General features: G+C 44.0%; 1 protein-coding gene across 1 annotated transcript; it reads right to left on the bottom strand.

The window, feature by feature from the left end:
- Nucleotides 1-3,104: 3,104 nt before the first annotated feature.
- Nucleotides 3,105-5,301, bottom strand: sox11b (SRY-box transcription factor 11b). The gene has a single exon (XM_084376708.1). It carries the CDS (start codon nt 5,151-5,153, stop codon nt 3,957-3,959), a length of 1,197 nt encoding a protein of 398 aa, XP_084232834.1. The 5' UTR covers nt 5,154-5,301; the 3' UTR covers nt 3,105-3,956.
- Between the last annotated feature and the right edge of the window lie 10,923 nt (nt 5,302-16,224).

Below are 16,224 nucleotides of genomic sequence, written 5' to 3'. Positions count from 1 at the left end.
CTGTAATGTAATGAGTTACTGTTACTCATCCAGCTCCTGCGTGTAGTCTGTTAAACTTCCTCCAGTGATGTCACTCAGTTGCATTGTGGGTAATGTAGGTGAAAAATGAATGAAATAAACACAGTGACATCTGGTTCTGCTGTGTTGATTTGGATCATGTTCATAATGAGTCTGGTGCCTACATTACCCACGATGCAACTCGATGGTTGACAGAGCAAATTCACAAAAACAGAAGTTTAGCGTGTCCCAGATGTCATGATGTTCCTGATGTGTCTCAGGTTATAGAGGCTGAGGAACACGCTCTGAGGAACACGCTCTGAGGAACTCGCTCTGAGGAACACGCTCTGAGGAACACGCTCTGAGGAACACGCTCTGAGGAACTCGCTCTGAGGAACTCGCTCTGAGCAGCAGGAGTCTTCACCTCCTCCTGTTGACTCCATGCTGCTGTTTAAATCCATCTGCAGATGTAAACAGCTCGTTAACTTCATCTGATAAACTGTGTTGAAGCCGCTGCAGATAATCCGGTTTATTCTGCTCAGATGTTTGAGTGGAGCTGTGATCTGATCAGACTGTGTTCTGGTGTCAGACTCAAACATCCACAATAATCTGATTATCTTCAGACGTCTGGACGGCTCGTCTGTCCGCTGTCACACGTGTCACTTCCTGCTGTGTCATCTGACACTTTAAGGAAAATTCAGATTGAGGTGTTGTCGCTGCCCTCTGCACCTCCTCCTGTCTGTGGTTCTGATCTCAGCTCGTTGACTGTCAGAATTATGAATGAACAGAACTTCTGTGTGTGTGAGAGGATCACTCACACACACACACACACACACACACACACACACTCACACACACACACACACACACACACACACACACACACACAGACAAAACTATTTACCAGTTAAAGAGCTCGTTAAGAACTCAAAGAACCACATGAAGCACCGCGACAAATCCTGGACCTGAACTTTTAAAGGATCAATGTAGGACACAGGTTTACTTCACCAGGCTTTTTAAAGGAACAGTTCACCCAAACAGTAAACCCAGTCATCTCCTCCTGATGATATAAAGTCAGGCTCAGCCATCATCTCCTCCTGATGATATAAAGTCAGGCTCAGTCATCATCTCCTCCCGATGATATAAAGTCAGGCTCAGTCATCATCTCCCGATGATATAAAGTCAGGCTCAGTCATCGTCTCCTCCCGATGATATAAAGTCAGGCTCAGCCATCGTCTCCTCCTGATGATATAAAGTCAGGCTCAGTCATCGTCTCCTCCTGATGATATAAAGTCAGGTGAAGTCTCGTAGTCCACAGAACATTTCTGGAGCTTCACAGTAAAACAGAGTTGCAGCATTCTGCTGAACACCTGAAGCAGCTGGAGATGATTTAAAACAGAGAAACAACCAAAAATAAAATAAAAATATTCCAGAACTTCATTAAAACTTTGCAGAATCAGCTGTTAGCACTTCCTGTTTGTAGTGAACTCATGACTGGACAGACAACCATCACTGGATCACTGTAGTACTGAAGAAACCTCAAAAACATGATGTTTCTCAGGCAGGTTCTGCACATGTGAGGAGCGTCTTTATGGAGGGCTTCTAATCAGATTCATTGAGTCATCATCTCCTCCCTCATGCTGATGGACACTCAGGTGAAGTCTCATTATCCACCTCAGCTGACTGAATGTCACGGTTTGTGTGAACTGTCCCTTTAAGTCAGTTCAGCCAAGGAGCCCTGAACAGTGGAGGTGAACCACACTGATGAAGATCATGAGATGATGTGACTGAAAGCTCAGGAACAGGATTCATGATTTCTGTTCACCTGCTGGCTATTTAGGTTGTTGAAGCTGCAGCACCTCACTGAAGGTCCATTTAGAAGATGTTCTGGAATAAATCATGTTAATATTTGTGTCATGGTGACTGGATTCATCTTCAGCTGTTGGCTTCATGTTTACCAGCAGCTGACGTACAGTCAACACATCAGCTTCAGTCAACATGAACGTCCAGAGGAAAGAAGAAGAGGAAGATGAAGAAGATGAAGATGACGATGAAGAAGAGGAAGAAGAAGATGAAGAAGAATAAAATGAAGAAGAGGATGATGAAGAATAAGATGATGAAGAAGAAGATGATAAAGATGTAGAAGATGAAGAAGATGTAGAAGATGAAGAAGACGAAGAAGATGAAATTGAAGAAGATGAAGAAGAAGATGAAGATGTAGAAGATGTAGAAGATTAAGGTGTAGAAGATGAAGATGAAGAAGATGAAGAAGATGATTTAGAAGAAGATGATGAAGATGTAGAAGATGAAGAAGACGAAGAAGATGAAGAAGACGAAGAAGATGAAGAAGATGATGAAGAAGATGAAGATGACGATGAAGAAGAAGATGTAGAAGATGAAGATGAAGATGTAGAAGATGAAGAAGACGAAGAAGATGAAGAAGATGAAGATGACGAAGAAGATGAAGAAGATGAAGAAGATGAAGATGACGATGAAGAAGAGGAAGAAGAAGAATAAAATGAAGAAGAGGATGATGAAGAAGAAGATGAAGATGTAGAAGATGAAGAAGACGAAGAAGAAGATGTAGAAGATGAAGAAGATGAAATTGAAGAAGATGAAGATGAAGATGTAGAAGATGAAGAAGACGACGAAGAAGATGTAGAAGATGAAGAAGACGAAGATGATGATGATGATGATGATGATGATGATGATGATGATGATGAAGAGAAATACCAGTCTAAACCCTGCTCTGGTAGCATTGGTGATGTAATAATATAACTGTAAAGTCACCTCCACCCTGACGAACCTTGAAGACCGTCTTTAGTACAGATGCAAACATCAGCCTGGAAACTCCTTCAAGGACCTGGAGACTGATTTCAAGGATGCTTTGAAGCTCTGGATCATTCCTGGAATTGATCTTTGAATCAACATTGAAGCAAACATGAAAAACAACAAACACCTCCAAGTTTGTGAATTTGAACATCTACGTCTCCATGACGACGGGTCATGTGACGTGACTGACAGCTCCTGAGGAGAGATTAAACACAGGCCACCAACAGCCAATCAGCTTCCAGCATCAGTGATCAATAAGCAGACACAGGTGAAGGTTCAGTTCCAGCTGATTTATTCAGTTGTCAGACTTCATGAAGCTGCTCTGCTGCCAAACAAAAACTCGGACTGCTCCTTTATTTCTTCTTCTCTTATATTGCACAGAAATAATGACTGAAACAAAATGTGCCTGTTGACAAAAACACAAAGATGCAGTTTCTCTCCTCATTCACACAAACTCCAAACTAACTATCTTACACAACATATACAACAAGCTTCCGGTCTGTACAGCTTTAAAACAACAGCGAGGCAGTGAAGCAAGGCAGGCTGGCTGGGATCTGAACCCTCAACACGCTCAGCACAAATCATATCAATGTTCATCAGTCAGAGTGAAAAGTGGTAGAAGAAGAAGTGCCTGACGTCATTTCCCTTTGACGGTACAAAAATAAGCCTGAAAATAGTTTTACTCTTTAAGAAAACATGAGGTATGTTCTGGTTCTGGTTCTGGTTCTGGAAATATCAAAAAATGTTTCCCGCCATACCTGTCGGTCACTTCCGTGGAGGAAGCTGAAAACCCATAAATATCAAATAAACCGTGTGAGGAGTCAATAAAACAGTCCTGAAGGTTCCGACCCAGAACAAACACATCCTCATACATCAGAGTCAGTCTGGGTCAGACGGGAATGCATAGTTCGGGTCCTGGTTCTGACCCGAGCAACATTAAACTGAATCCATAAAACCCTGTTGAAGTGAAGTGAAGTCAGTTCATTCATGTTCTGCTGCAGAACCGCAGCAGAGTGAGTCCAGTCCGGGGTCCCCCGAGACAGCCCCCCCGCAGCCCTGGGGCTCCAGAAACACCCTCCAGAGCCGGTTCCGGGGCGGACGAGGCGGGTGGAGACAACAATCCCGGATCAACACGTGAACACCAGGTCCGAGTAGTTCGCCTCCAGCCAGTTCCCGGCGATCATCTCGCTGAGCTCCGGGGTGCAATAATCCGGGAAGTCGAAGTGGGACCCGAGGCTGCCCTCGCTGCTGCACGAGTCCAGGTCTTTGTCCACCAGGGACAGGCTCAGGTTCCCCGGGGCCGAGCTGGAGGACGAGTTCCACGGCTCGGAGGAGGCGTGGAAGCCGGCCAGGAGGCTCAGGGTGAAGTCGGTCCCGTCCGCGGGCAGATCGTCCAGGTCCTCCCCGCAGCAGGAGGAGGACGAGGTGGAGCCGGACCGGGACGAGGATGCTGGTGAGAGGGAGGCCGGGTATGAGGAGGTACCGGTGCCCTGCCGGGTGATGTTCTTGAAGCTGTAGAAGAGCCGACCGGACGAGTCGTACATGCTGGTCACCTCCGGGTCGGCGGCGGCGGAGCTCAGGCCGGCCGGCATCTTGGCGAGGCAGTACCGGGACGGCTCGTCCTCCTCGTCCGCCTTAAACTCCTGCTCCTCCTCGGAGTCGTCTTCATCCTCGTCCTCGTCCTCCTCCTCATCGTCGGTAAACTCCCGTTTAATAGGCTTGTTGGCTTTGAAGCTGGTGGTCAACACGTACCGGTACCGGGGGTCCTGGTGCTGGTGGTGCTGCGGGAGGTGGCTGCTCGCTCGGCCCGGACCGACCGTCGGCTTGCTGGGCTTCAACTTGGAGAATTTCTTGGCGGCAGCGTGGCTCTTATTCACGGGTCTGACGCCGGTTTTCTCCGGGGACGGAGCGGCTGGCTTCCCCGCAGGAAACGCACAGCCCTCCGTCTTGGGCTTCTTCTTGGGCCGGTACTTGTAGTCCGGGTAGTCGGCCATGTGCTTGAGCCGGAGCCGCTCCGCCTCCCGGATGAACGGGATCTTCTCGGTGTCCTTTAACATCTTCCAGCGCTTCCCGAGCCGCTTGGAGATCTCCGCGTTGTGCATGTCCGGTGACTGCTCCATGATCTTCCTCCTCTCGATCTTGGACCAGACCATGAAGGCGTTCATGGGCCGTTTAATGTGACCCGAAGCTGTTTTGCACCAGTCCGGCTTTACCGGCACGGGGCTGCACGCCGAGGCCGCCAGCAGCTCGCTCTCCTCCGGGTCGGTCGCTCCGCGGGACCCGCTGTTAATCACCACCCCGCCATGTTCCGTCTGCTGAACCATGTTCCGACTGTCTGTGTCGGACTGACCGCGGCAGACTCGAACTACCGGCCGCAGACACTCGTGTACTCTCTGTCTCTGTGTCGGTCCGGTCCGCTCAGCCCGGCAGCATCTCTGTCTCTGTTCAAACCTCCAAACCGGCGTCTTATTAACCGGCTGATCATGCGCGCGACGTTACCGCCCTCGACCAATAACCGCTCTTCTTCTCCCGAACCTTCCCGCCTCCGCAGCGATCCCAGCCAATCACAACCCTCCGACCCTCCCGGCCGGCCCGCCCACAGGCGTCTGGCCGTTACATCAATCCAGCTTCAATTGATAAATCAGTCAGTGAGAGTGATCGATGCTTCCTGCCGATCAGTCACTGGATCCATATGATCAGAGCCTCCGGATCAAAGTGAACATGTTCAGTTCGTCTGTCTCCAGGTTGGTTCTGTAAATACAAAGTCAGCAAAGATGAAGTTATGAAATATTGTTTATCTTTAAAACATTTTAAATATTGATCACACAGCTGCAGACTGAAGGAACCAATCAGTGATCATTGTGAAAGTTTTTGTGAAATATTCACTATATTATATTATATTATATATTATATTATATTATATTATATTATATTATATTATATTATATATTATATTATATATATTATATTATATTATATTATATATTATATTATATTATATTATATTATATATATTATATTATATTATATTATATTATATATATTATATTATATTATATATATTATATATTATATCATATTATACTATATATATATTATATTATATTATATATATTATATATTATATTATATTATATTATGTATATTATATATTATATTATATTATATTATATATTATATTATATTATATTATATATATTATATTACATTATATTATATATATTATATTATATATATTATATTATATATATTATATTATATTATATATATTATATATTATATCATATTATACTATATATATATTATATTATATTATATATATTATATATTATATTATATTATATTATGTATATTATATATTATATCATATTATATTATATATATTATATATTATATTATATTATATTATATATATTACATTATACTATATTATATTTATTATATATTATATTATATCATATTATATTATATATATTATATATTATATTATATTATATTATATATATTATATATTATATCATATTATATTATATATATTATATTATATCATATTATATTATATTCTATTATATTATATTATATTATATATATTATATATTATATTATATATTAAATGTTACCATATAGAGCTGTTCCACCTTGTGACCTATCTTGAAGGGCTTGTTGGTCAGACACAGCAGGACAACATGAGGACAGAGGACATGAAGCCAGAGCTCTGCTGCAGGACGACTCGTCCAGGGTGACTCAGTGTCCTGAGGCTGAATGGAGGAGGGATACACTGCTGTTCTTCAGGAAGTAGTTCTGACGTGTTCCTCCCCCGATAACCACAACTACTAAATATTTAACTTCAACCAAAGTACTTCAACATGGCCCAAAAACATATATATTAAATTACTGATTAAATTATTAATGCCCTCATGTGTTCATCTCTTCTGTAGACATGGAACTAATTTTAATTACTTTATATTCTGCTTTGTATCAGTTGATTAATAATGATTAATAATTTGAATCTGCAGAGTAACAAAAATGTAATGGAGTATAAGTATAAACAAAAACACAGTATAACATGAAAGACTTACTTTATCAGTGAAGTAAACGTATGATTGTACTAAAGTTACATCCCTTCACAAATTAATCAAACAACATAAAAGTGGTCGGTCGCTGAGCTTTAAAGGTGCTGATCAGTCTTTATGCTAAGCTAGGCTAACATTGTCCATCTGAACACGTCTGTCTCAGAAACAAGTGCTGAACTGCTCTTTTGCCGTGTGTGTGTATGTGTCTGTGTGTGCCTGTGTGTGTGTGTGTGTGTGTGTGTGTGCGTGTGTGTGTTACCATCCATTCTCATTGATGAGTCGAGCCGTTATTCAGGAATGTGTCTGTTGTCCTGTGAGCTGTCAGAGGTCAAAGGTCGAGCTGCTGCAGAGGTGACAACTCTTCAGGTGGAAACAGGCCAATGAGACAGGAAGTACGAGGACGACCCAGAAACTTAATGAGCAAGTGGCCGACACAATAGAGATCAGTTAAAGGAACAGTTCACCCAGTCATCTCCTCCTGACGATATAAAGTCAGGCTCAGTCATCGTCTCCTCCTGATGATATAAAGTCAGGCTCAGTCATCGTCTCCTCCTGATGACATAAAGTCAGGCTCAGCCATCGTCTCCTCCTGATGATATAAAGTCAGGCTCAGTCATCATCTCCTCCTGATGATATAAAGTCAGGCTCAGTCATCATCTCCTCCTGATGATATAAAGTCAGGCTCAGTCATCATCTCCTGATGATATAAAGTCAGGCTCAGTCATCATCTCCTCCTGATGATATAAAGTCAGGCTCAGTCATCGTCTCCTCCTGATGATATAAAGTCAGGCTCAGTCATCGTCTCCTCCTGATGATATAAAGTCAGGCTCAGTCATCATCTCCTCCTGATGATATAAAGTCAGGCTCAGTCATCATCTCCTGATGATATAAAGTCAGGCTCAGTCATCGTCTCCTCCTGATGATATAAAGTCAGGCTCAGTCATCATCTCCTCCTGATGATATAAAGTCAGGCTCAGTCATCGTCTCCTCCTGATGATATAAAGTCAGACTCAGCCATCGTCTCCTCCTGATGATATAAAGTCAGGCTCAGTCATCGTCTCCTCCTGATGATGTAAAGTCAGGCTCAGCCATCGTCTCCTCCTGACGATGTAAAGTCAGGCTCAGCCATCGTCTCCTCCTGACGATGTAAAGTCAGGCTCAGTCATCGTCTCCTCCTGACGATGTAAAGTCAGGCTCAGCCATCATCTCCTCCTGACGATGTAAAGTCAGGCTCAGCCATCGTCTCCTCCTGACGATGTAAAGTCAGGCTCAGTCATCGTCTCCTCCTGACGATATAAAGTCAGGCTCAGCCATCGTCTCCTCCTGATGATATAAAGTCAGGCTCAGTCATCATCTCCTCCTGACGATATAAAGTCAGGCTCAGTCATCGTCTCCTCCTGATGATATAAAGTCAGGCTCAGTCATCGTCTCCTCCTGATGATATAAAGTCAGGTGAAGTCTCGTAGTCCACAGAACATTTCTGGAGCTTCACAGTAAAACAGAGTTGCAGCGTTCTGCTGAACACCTGAAGCAGCTGGAGATGATTGAAACATCAGATGTCTCCATGCAGCTCGTCTGCTGTGATCACAGAGATCACAACCTGATCTGAGGAGACGATGCGGTCGAGGGTTAAATAACATCTTGTATCTCAGCAGCTCCAGTGAAGAGTTCAGAGCGTCTGTGCTGATCAGGTGACCCTAACCCTTTCTGGAGGTGGAGGTGGTGTATTTGCATCTGTGAAGATCCTGTAAGTCGTCAAACAGAACATCTGCATGTGAATGAGCTGCTGTCAGACTTCAGCTCAGATGTTCACTCAGAGACAAATCCTTCATCTAGTTACTGCTCCTTCTACTTTATTACAGAAGAAGTACTCAGATACTTATACTTCAGTAAACGTAGCGTTACCACAGTGTAAAAATACTCTGTTACAATAAAAGTCCTGTATTTTATATTTCCTTAAAAGTACAAAAGTATTTATTCATCAAAATAAACTTAAAGCAGCAGAAGTCAGTCAGAACGGATCAATAACACATATTAATTATTGTGTTGTAATAATCGATACATTCATGTGATTACAGTGTTGTTAACTCTCACCTCATACTCGAGTAAAAGTCTTCTGATATCAAATGTACTAAAGTATCAAAGTATCAGTAAAGTAACTGATCATATAGTTTAGTGTGTATAGACTGAGTCAGCATGTAATCTGTAAAGTAACTAAAGTAATCTCTTAAGTACAGTAAGTAATACTGAAGTACAAGTACCTCAAACTCTACTTCAGTACAGTCGCAGCGTTCCCAGGTTAGCTCTTTTTTAAATTTTCTTTATTTCCCTTCTAATCCCACACACACACACGCACACACGCGCGCGCGCACACGCACGCACGCACACACACACACACACACACACACACACACAGTTACAGCCAATCAGCTGCCAGTCTTTTTGTATGCGAGCTGCTGCTGATAACATCTGAGCTGCTGCTCTGCACATGAATGCATCACGCACGCACGCACGCACGCACGCACGCACACACACACACACACACACACACACACACACACACACACACACACAGGGATTATCACACCGTGCTCCTGCAGGAGTAACAGTCGTCCAGTTTAAAGGGTCGGTACACTCAGTTTACAGCACGTCTCTGAAGACAGTTTGTTTTTGTCCTGTAGGACATGAAATATGTTATTTCTTGATGATTAGAGTCATTGGTTCTGATTGGCATGGATCAGATGTGATCGGGTCACTTGGATCTCTTCAGTCCAACATGTTTTTATTGATTCCTGTGAGTTTGTTGAGTTCACACAGACTCGTTTACTTCATTAACATTTTAAACTAACAATCAATTGATTAATCTAACATCCAGCAGTGTCCTGACCTGACCCGATGTCCTGACCCGATGTGATGTCACTTCCTCTCTAAGTCGCAGGTGAGTTAAGGTGAGTCCAGGTGTGACTTCCTGCTGCCCTCAGGTCTGTTTACTGAGGAGCTAATGAGGCTCTGACCTCTGACCTCTGACCCTGCAGCGGGTCAGGACACAAAGCACAAACACATCAGTACAGAGAGTCAGGGGGTGGACAAAATAACAGGAACAGCTGTGACAGACCTGAAGCAAACGTGTGTGTGTGCACGTCAGGATCAATGAGCTGGAGGGTCGCTGAGTTCAGTCCTGATCAATACTCCTGATCAGCTGATGGAGCGGCAGTCTGCAGGTGAGAGAGAAACACACACACAGACAGACAGACACACACAGACAGACAGAGACACACACACACACACACACACACACACACACTGACACTGTAGGTAATTTAGCATGCTATGTTAGCATTTAGCTCAACACTCAATATTTCTGATCAAAGTTTAAAGTCTGATATGTCCCAACAAGGCCACCGTACACAGGATGAACCTTCTCATTAACCCTCAAAGACCCAGACAGCTGCTGACGGACAAAATATCTCTTGTTCCAAAATATTTAATAACTTGTGAACCTCTAATACTTTAAAAACTTGTGTAAAGTGTCTCAGCTGGTCAGTGGTGTCACATGTCCTGTTTGGGCCTTCAGGGCCTCCGTAGTGAACGTGATTACATCATCATCACCACGTAGTTTGATCCTCTGAGTAAAACGTCCTCAGTTGTGATTTAATAACCGCTCTGGTTCCTCTCTGGTTCCTCTCTGGTTCTTCTCTGATTCCTCTCTGGTTCCTCTCTGGTTCTTCTCTGATTCCTCTCTGGTTCCTCTCTGGTGCTTCTCTGGTTCCTCTCGGGTTCCTCTCTGGTGCCACTTTGGTGCTTCTCTGGTTCCTCTCTGGTTCCTCTCTGGTGCTTCTCTGGTTCCTCTCTGGTTCCTCTCTGGTGCCTCTCTGGTGCTACTCTGGTTCCTCTCTGGTTCCTCTCTGGTGCTTCTCTGGTTCCTCTCTGGTTCCTCTCTGGTGCCTCTCTGGTGCTTCTCTGGTTCCTCTCTGGTTCCTCTCTGGATGGTTTGGACTCGTCCACGTGGTCAGTGAACAAACACAGGCTGAGAAACACTGAGGAGAAGATTATAATAAATGTGTGAGATCAGAGGAGACAAACGTTCATGTGGAAGTCTGAAACATCAACGTTCATGTTTTCAAATGAAGCTCACAGTGAAGAATCAGCACATTTACACTGAGATGTGTTCTAAACTCAGATAAATCCACCCTCAGACAGAGACACTGACTTTAAATGATCCAGACTGAAGCTTCAGCTGATCCTGAATCAGATTCTGTGTGACAGAACAGACAAGGACAAACTGAAGAGCTTCATGAGAGAACAACGTTTCCTGTAGCGCCACCTTCAGGACGAACCTCGCAGTCTTTACATGCACAACACACATGGAGGCAGCATATCACCAGAGTAACTGCTAACTGCTGCTGTGTTCCTTTATACATCCATGACTGTAGCGACTGTTAGCTTGTTAGCTCAGTTAGCCGAGCAGCTAGCTGGACTACCAGGGGAGTTTTGGTGTTTACACCACAACCACAGGAGCTTTGGACTGCTGGGAGAAAGAGGTTGTCAGGTCCGAGGCTAACTGGTTAGCATGCTAACTTCAGCAGATATGTCTGTGACATAACTTCTGTTGATCATTTTGTTAATCTCTGAATGTTGTGAAGTAAAACTGTTACATATTGCTCCTTTAACAGACTCATGGTGACATCACTCTGACTGGAACCTGATCCCGGTCCAGTTTCAGACAGCTGTTGGGGGTGAGGCGGCGCCCTGAGGGAGCGCCGGCAGAGAGACTCTGTGGTTCTGATGTTCACTGTGGAAACATGGAGGCTCGTTTACACCAACACATAAAAACCTCTGAAGAAGAAGAGATTTCTGACAGGAAACATCTGAAGTGTGTCAGGACTCATTTCCTGTCAGTCTGAGGTCAGAAGAATTAGAAGAAGAAGAAGAAGAGGAGGAGGAAGGTTCAGTTCAGATCTTAGATGAGCAGCAGGTCAAAGGTCACCGCAGTCTGACAGTCGATGGAGCTGAATATCGCTGTGAAGTTCAGATGATAACAGAAGAAGAAGGACTGCTGCTGATGTGGACCGTCAGAAGAAGAACTCAGGAAATAAAAGAGTCACAGATAATAAATAATTATCAGAGTTCAATTTCAAGGAAAATAAAATAAAGATTAAAGACAAAAGATTAAGAAAATAATCAAGAAGAGAAGTTTGAGGTGTTTTTAAAGAAATAAAAAATACACTTTAAGAGAAATGTTGCAAAATGTCTAACTGAATGTCTTTATTTTAATCTTGAAATATGATAAATACTTGTGTAACAAATATTTGCATTAATTTGATTATTGTGGTGTTAAACTGTCTATAACTTTTAAACTTCTGCAGATCATCGTGTCAGAAAATCTACAGAAATAATAATTAACAAACATCTCAATGGAAAATGAAACAGGAAACAACATTTCTGATGTATTTGTCTCTTCTGATGTTTCCTCTTCTGTCTGTGTTGTCTTTGTCTTCAGCCTCGCTGGGCGGCTGAGGGGCGGTGGTCCTCCATCGCAGCAGCCTGGTTTCCATAACAACCAACTATGCTTCAGGAAGGGGTGGGGCCTTGAACTTGTGTTTCCATGGCGATGGGCCCCATCATGCATTATGGATGATCACATGATCATTGAAATTCAGCACCAGATCCCTGACGTAATGACCGACTGGAACAGCACATTTTAATTTGGATCTACATCAGATGGTTCTGACTCACAGAAACATTCATATGTCTGATCACTCCCACAGAGTCCTGAGTGCTAACCCTTCATCTGGATCAGAACCAAAAGTTAATGAGATCTATTCTGGGCCGAGACTCATCCTCCATCTTAGTTCCACGGATAACCGACCGACCGACCGACCGGCCAACAAATCAACCAACTGGCCGGCCGACAGACACACACACACGCACACACACACACACACACACACACACACACACACACACACACACAGCTGGCAGATGAAGGTAACAATGAGGACCCAGCAGACAATCTGTGCAGGTTGAGTCTCGGGGGTGATGAGGTAATGAGGGTGTGCAGGCAGGTGAGGGGATCAGGTGAGGTGAAGGCAGGTGAGAGGAGGATACGTCAGGTGTGGCTGCAGTGACACTTCTCACTCTGTCTGGTTTCATTTGAAACATCAGCAGATCTTCTTTCCTCTGTCCACAGGTCTCTGTGTCCTGCAGCTGGCCGAGGCGTCACAGATGGGCGTTTCCTGCGTCACTGCTCCTCTGATGCTGCACTTTGGATCTCGGCATCGCCATCAAAAGGGTCATGTGACCGCTTTCAAAGGCATGCCGGGAGACCTGCCACTCTGCCCCCCTCCCTCCACAGCGGGGGCGTCACCTCCTCCCCCCAACATCCATTGACAGCCTCGCCCCCTGCTGAGCCCGGACCTTTATGCAGAGCTTTGAAGCCTCGCTGTATGTCCAGCAGCATGGGTACGATCTGCCTGTCTGTCTGACATATATGACATTATATATCATATGTTGTATGTGTGTGTGTGTGTGTGTGTGTGTGTGTGTGGAGGAGTGTCAGTGTGTCTCTACAGAATGTTTATTGTTTGTGTTGTTCTCAGCAGCGTCTGATTTTTCACTGGATTGGGTTGAAATTTGTCATGAACATCCAAGAAACCCTAAGGATCATGTAAATTATTCATTAGTAAACAAATTAATATCAATAAAAGTAATATGAAACTAATCTGGCCATTACAAGCTGTAACTAGTAAATGTCCTGAATGAAAACAGGCTCAACAGGTTTCACACAAAGATAGAAATCTGATTATATGATCGACGACGTCATGTGGAGGAAATCTATCGTATGTTCTGGTTTTCAACAGACGTTCTTCAGATTTAAAGTAAACCTGAAACAGCCAGAAAAGTGTTTATGTCTAAACTTTATTCATTAACACATGCGGTTTGGTGTTATTGATCAATTATTGGTAAACCTCCTGTAGTGTGAGGACGATATAATCCTGCCCAGAAGTTTGTAGTCTGCAGCAGAAACCCTGTAGAGGACCATCCTGTCCTCTGTTAACTGTCCTAATTACCTGGATGTGCTCAGACCTACATCTTCATTCACTCTTATCGAGCAGCAGACAGGAAGCTTAATCTTCCAGCGTCAGGTTAAATGAACCGTCCGATCGATGCCTCCTCCTCACTCTCACTGGAAGGATGCTGCAACCTTTTCTCTCTTTAATCGGCCGTAAATCACAGCAGAGGTTGTCTCTGGAAATATTAGAGCCACAGACAGCTCAGCTGAACAGGCCTCAGCTTTATACCAGCGTTATAGAGCACCACAGTGACAAATACAACTTATTTCACTCTCTACTGTTTGAATCTCTCAGTTTTTACACTCAACAGTTTACAGCTCCCATCAAACAGTCATGCTTCATGTTGAAGACAAACGTCTTCACCAAGTTTACCATCAAACTGCATCAACAAACACAATATAAAGAGTTAAAGCTTAGCTTAGCTCCAAGTCAAGCTGAGCTTCAGATTAGCATCTAGGCCCTGTTAGCATAGAGTTAGCCTCTACATCCAACGAGTGTAGCGTTAGCCTCTGGTCACTGAGTTAAAGGGTCGGATATACTACTCTGACTACGTAATACGTAATCCGACTCCGTAACCACGGAGACCCCTCGAGCCTTCGCAGTTCTCCGTTGTGGTGCCGGATACGCAATGCAATTCCCCCCCGATACAAGCTTCCTTGTATGTCTTTAAGGAGGTTACATAAAGGTTCTCGTATTTTCTAATTTCTTCGGCTAGGCGTTCTTCGATCGGATTCATTCTCGTCTTGATTGCGAACCGGTCAAACTCTTTCGAAAGTAATTCCGGAAATGATGTTTTTAGAGGACCAATCACAGCCCTTGCCGTCTCCGTTTCCCCTCAACGGAGTGACGGACACTTAAAAAATATTTCATGCGTCTGGAGAGTACGGAGAGGGTCTCCGACAGGCTCTCCGGCGACGGAAAGGGCTCTCCGTGTCCGTGTACAGCACTTTCCACAGTAGTATAAATTGGCCTTAAGAGTTGTATTCTTGGCTAAATAAGCTTAGAGTTAGCTTCTAGTTCACCTGGGTTAGAGTTAGCTTCTCACTTGGGTTAGAGTTAGCTTCTAGGCCCAAATAGTATAGATTTAGCCCCCAGATTCAGTTAGTGTGTACTGGACTGTCTCTGTACTGGACTGGACTATGTTCAGTACCCAGAAAACAGACTGAGAAGAAGAGGATTCACTCAACGATAGTTCTTCTCCAACACATGGGCTCGGCCCGCTCTAAAGCTCCTTCTGCTGTTCAGATCGTGTCCACCTATAATCAGACTGGTGTCTGTCTCAATAGGGTGGAGGAGGTTGGTGCTGGTGTCTGATGGAGGGCAGAACCATGAGCTCTGACAGCCTCCAAACAGAAGCTGTCAAAGCCGTGACAGCGTCCAGGTTTCCAGATGAGCCGCTGATGGATTCGGTTGTCTGAATCCATTTCTGCAGCCGGCCGGACGGCGCCGACAGAGAGGCCTCATTCTGCTGTAATTAACCACCGAGCGCTCGGAGACGCCTCCACGCCGCCGCGATCACACCGGCAGACACGATGCAGGAAAGTACAATGAATATTCTTCTGCTCAGCGGCAGCAGGATGGAAGCAGGAAGAGTTAACTGGACTGAACTGACACCGAGCTCAGAGGATCCATGAGGACAGAACTGCTGAAACATGATGGACGTCCCGTCTCACTGGGTCTATTGTGTTTCTATCTGTGAGGATAATATTTAGATCTGGACAGTATTAATGCATCAACGAGATAATCTTCAGATCAGAGTTTAAACTCTGCTGGGATTCTGACAGACCAACACCAGATTAACCTGGAACAGACATTTGGATATGAAGGAGATTAACTATGGATTAGAGACTGATTCAGAGTTATAACAGGTTAAAGTTGATGTTATTCCAGAAAGACAGGCCAGGGATTAACCTGAGACTGAGATGGGATTAATTTAGAACAGTGATTAAAGCAGGATAGACCAGGATTATTATCATTACCACAATTCAACCTCAATTAATCTGAGATGGACCGAAGATCATCCCAGGATAGACTTTGGACTAACTGGAGATTGATCTGGGATTAAACCAGGACACACTAGGGATTAAAGTAAGACAGATTTGGGACTAACTGGTGACAGATTACAAATTGGGAGAGTAATAACAGAACATAAAAAAGAGAGAATCAAACGGGATTAACAAAGTACTGAGTAGGGAATAACATAGGAGAGACTATGGATTACCAGGTGGAGAGACCAGGGATCAGTCTGG

This window comes from Pagrus pagrus (genome assembly GCF_965226575.1).
Source record: "Pagrus pagrus genome assembly, chromosome: 16".
NCBI classification, from domain to species: domain Eukaryota; kingdom Metazoa; phylum Chordata; class Actinopteri; order Spariformes; family Sparidae; genus Pagrus; species Pagrus pagrus.
This window is presented reverse-complemented; position numbering and strand designations above follow the sequence as displayed.